Genomic DNA, 1,610 nt, shown 5'->3' with positions numbered 1-1,610 from the left:
CTATGGTGGTGGTGGATACGGTGGTGCTCCAAGCGGTGGGTATGGTGGTGGAGTGACCAGTGCTTGGGATTAGCCGACTTGGCTCCCCAATTTTTTCTACTTTTTAACCTGACTATTTATTTCTTTATCTTCTACATTCCCAAGAGAGCACATGTATTTTGCCCCCACTTTTGAGATCTCACATTCAAGAGATAGATTTAACTAATCGTTGCTATCAGGTGAATCTCTCCGTTTTTGAAGCTATTTTTAGGATTTGTCCTAAAAGATAGACAGTAGTTTTTTTTCGATTTTGATCTTGTTCATGGTTTCTTCTAACAATTTCATTTGTTAGTTTGAAATCCAAATTGTCTTTTTGTTTCCCTTTTGTTGTTTGACAATCTTTCTTGGTGGAAATACAATCTCTCTTTATATCCTTTTATGGACTTTATTATGCTTACATAATTCAAACTCCGTTCCATTACATAAGAGATCAAATGCAGTTAAATTGGCCCTCTGTGTGAACAACAAAACAACTGTTGCTATTCAACTTCGGAATCTTCTTCAAGCTCGCTTCCTTCCACAATCTCTTCTTCTTCAGAGCCTTCTTCCGCAAGGTCATCCTCTGGCTTATCAAGCAAAAGTTCCTCTTGAGAGACCATGCCTAACCCTCTAGCCCGGTAAAGAAACCCTGTTCTCATCACATGATAGAACTTATCACGAAGACGAGTGAGAGGATGCGGATTCACTAGTTTTCCTCGACGATACCCTTCTTTGAGAATCACAGTCGTTGTCTTACACTTCAATGAGAGGTAGAAAATCCCGGGGTATCGAGTGAACAAACGAGTGAACTTATGCGGAATATTAAGCTCCGCTCTCATGCTCCTCAAGTAGTTCCTCTTGGTTTTCTTGTGGATAGTCAAGCTCAGGAGCTCGTGCAGAACTCCCACAGCTCGTTTCTCCATGAGATCGCTTTCCGGGTCAATGTTACTCGAGTCATCGTAAGGAGAAATGTAAGGAAGTTTTTGAAACTCATCCATCCATGCTTTGACCTTCTTCTGCGCTCCATAACCTCTAGGAAAACTCATAGGGAACGTCAATGTGGACTGACCTCTTTTGAAGTCACGGTAACTAGAATCCTCCCCGGTAACAACATTGCTCTCGTTCCGCTTCTGCAGGGAAGAGAATGCGAATTCATCATGCCATTTTACAAGCTTTAGACACGGGCTCCCATTAGAGGCCTTGACGAAGCAGAAATGATCAGGGTATTTCATGACTAGCGTCTTCTCGTAGTTATCAGGTAAACCAAGATCGAACTTGAGAGAATGTAGTGATCTGAGAGAGACAGTTTTTGTTCTCGTCATCATCAAAACTCTACATAGTCTCTCCACTGTATCAGCCTCGTGGCTTTGATGAATAATCTCTTCCTGTGAGTGAAGCATTAGTGCTGTGTCCGTTAGCTTGAAACATGGTAAGCTCGCGTAACGAGCATGCGGGAACTCGTGAAACAGAGTCGGATACCTGCGCAAAAAAACAAAAAAAATAGCAGAGTCTTTTACAAGTTTCAATCAAAGGTTTTGAATTGTTATCTGATTTTGATACCTGCGCAAGAAGCGGAGAACAGGGACGGTGAG

At 42.0% G+C, this 1,610-nt stretch overlaps 1 protein-coding gene across 1 annotated transcript; it reads right to left on the bottom strand.

The window, feature by feature from the left end:
• Positions 1-355: 355 nt before the first annotated feature.
• On the bottom strand, positions 356-1,607 carry LOC104774268 (protein ROOT PRIMORDIUM DEFECTIVE 1-like; the record flags this gene model as incomplete). Its single annotated transcript, XM_010498912.2, has 2 exons — positions 356-1,497; positions 1,579-1,607. Coding segments are annotated over 2 exons (1,008 nt in total), but the record flags the coding sequence as incomplete, so codon positions are not given.
• Between the last annotated feature and the right edge of the window lie 3 nt (positions 1,608-1,610).

This window comes from Camelina sativa, unplaced genomic scaffold (genome assembly GCF_000633955.1).
Source record: "Camelina sativa cultivar DH55 unplaced genomic scaffold, Cs unpScaffold02223, whole genome shotgun sequence".
In the NCBI taxonomy this organism is placed as follows: Eukaryota; Viridiplantae; Streptophyta; class Magnoliopsida; order Brassicales; family Brassicaceae; genus Camelina; species Camelina sativa.
Note: the sequence above shows the minus strand (reverse complement) of the source record. Positions and strands in the feature narration are given on the sequence as shown.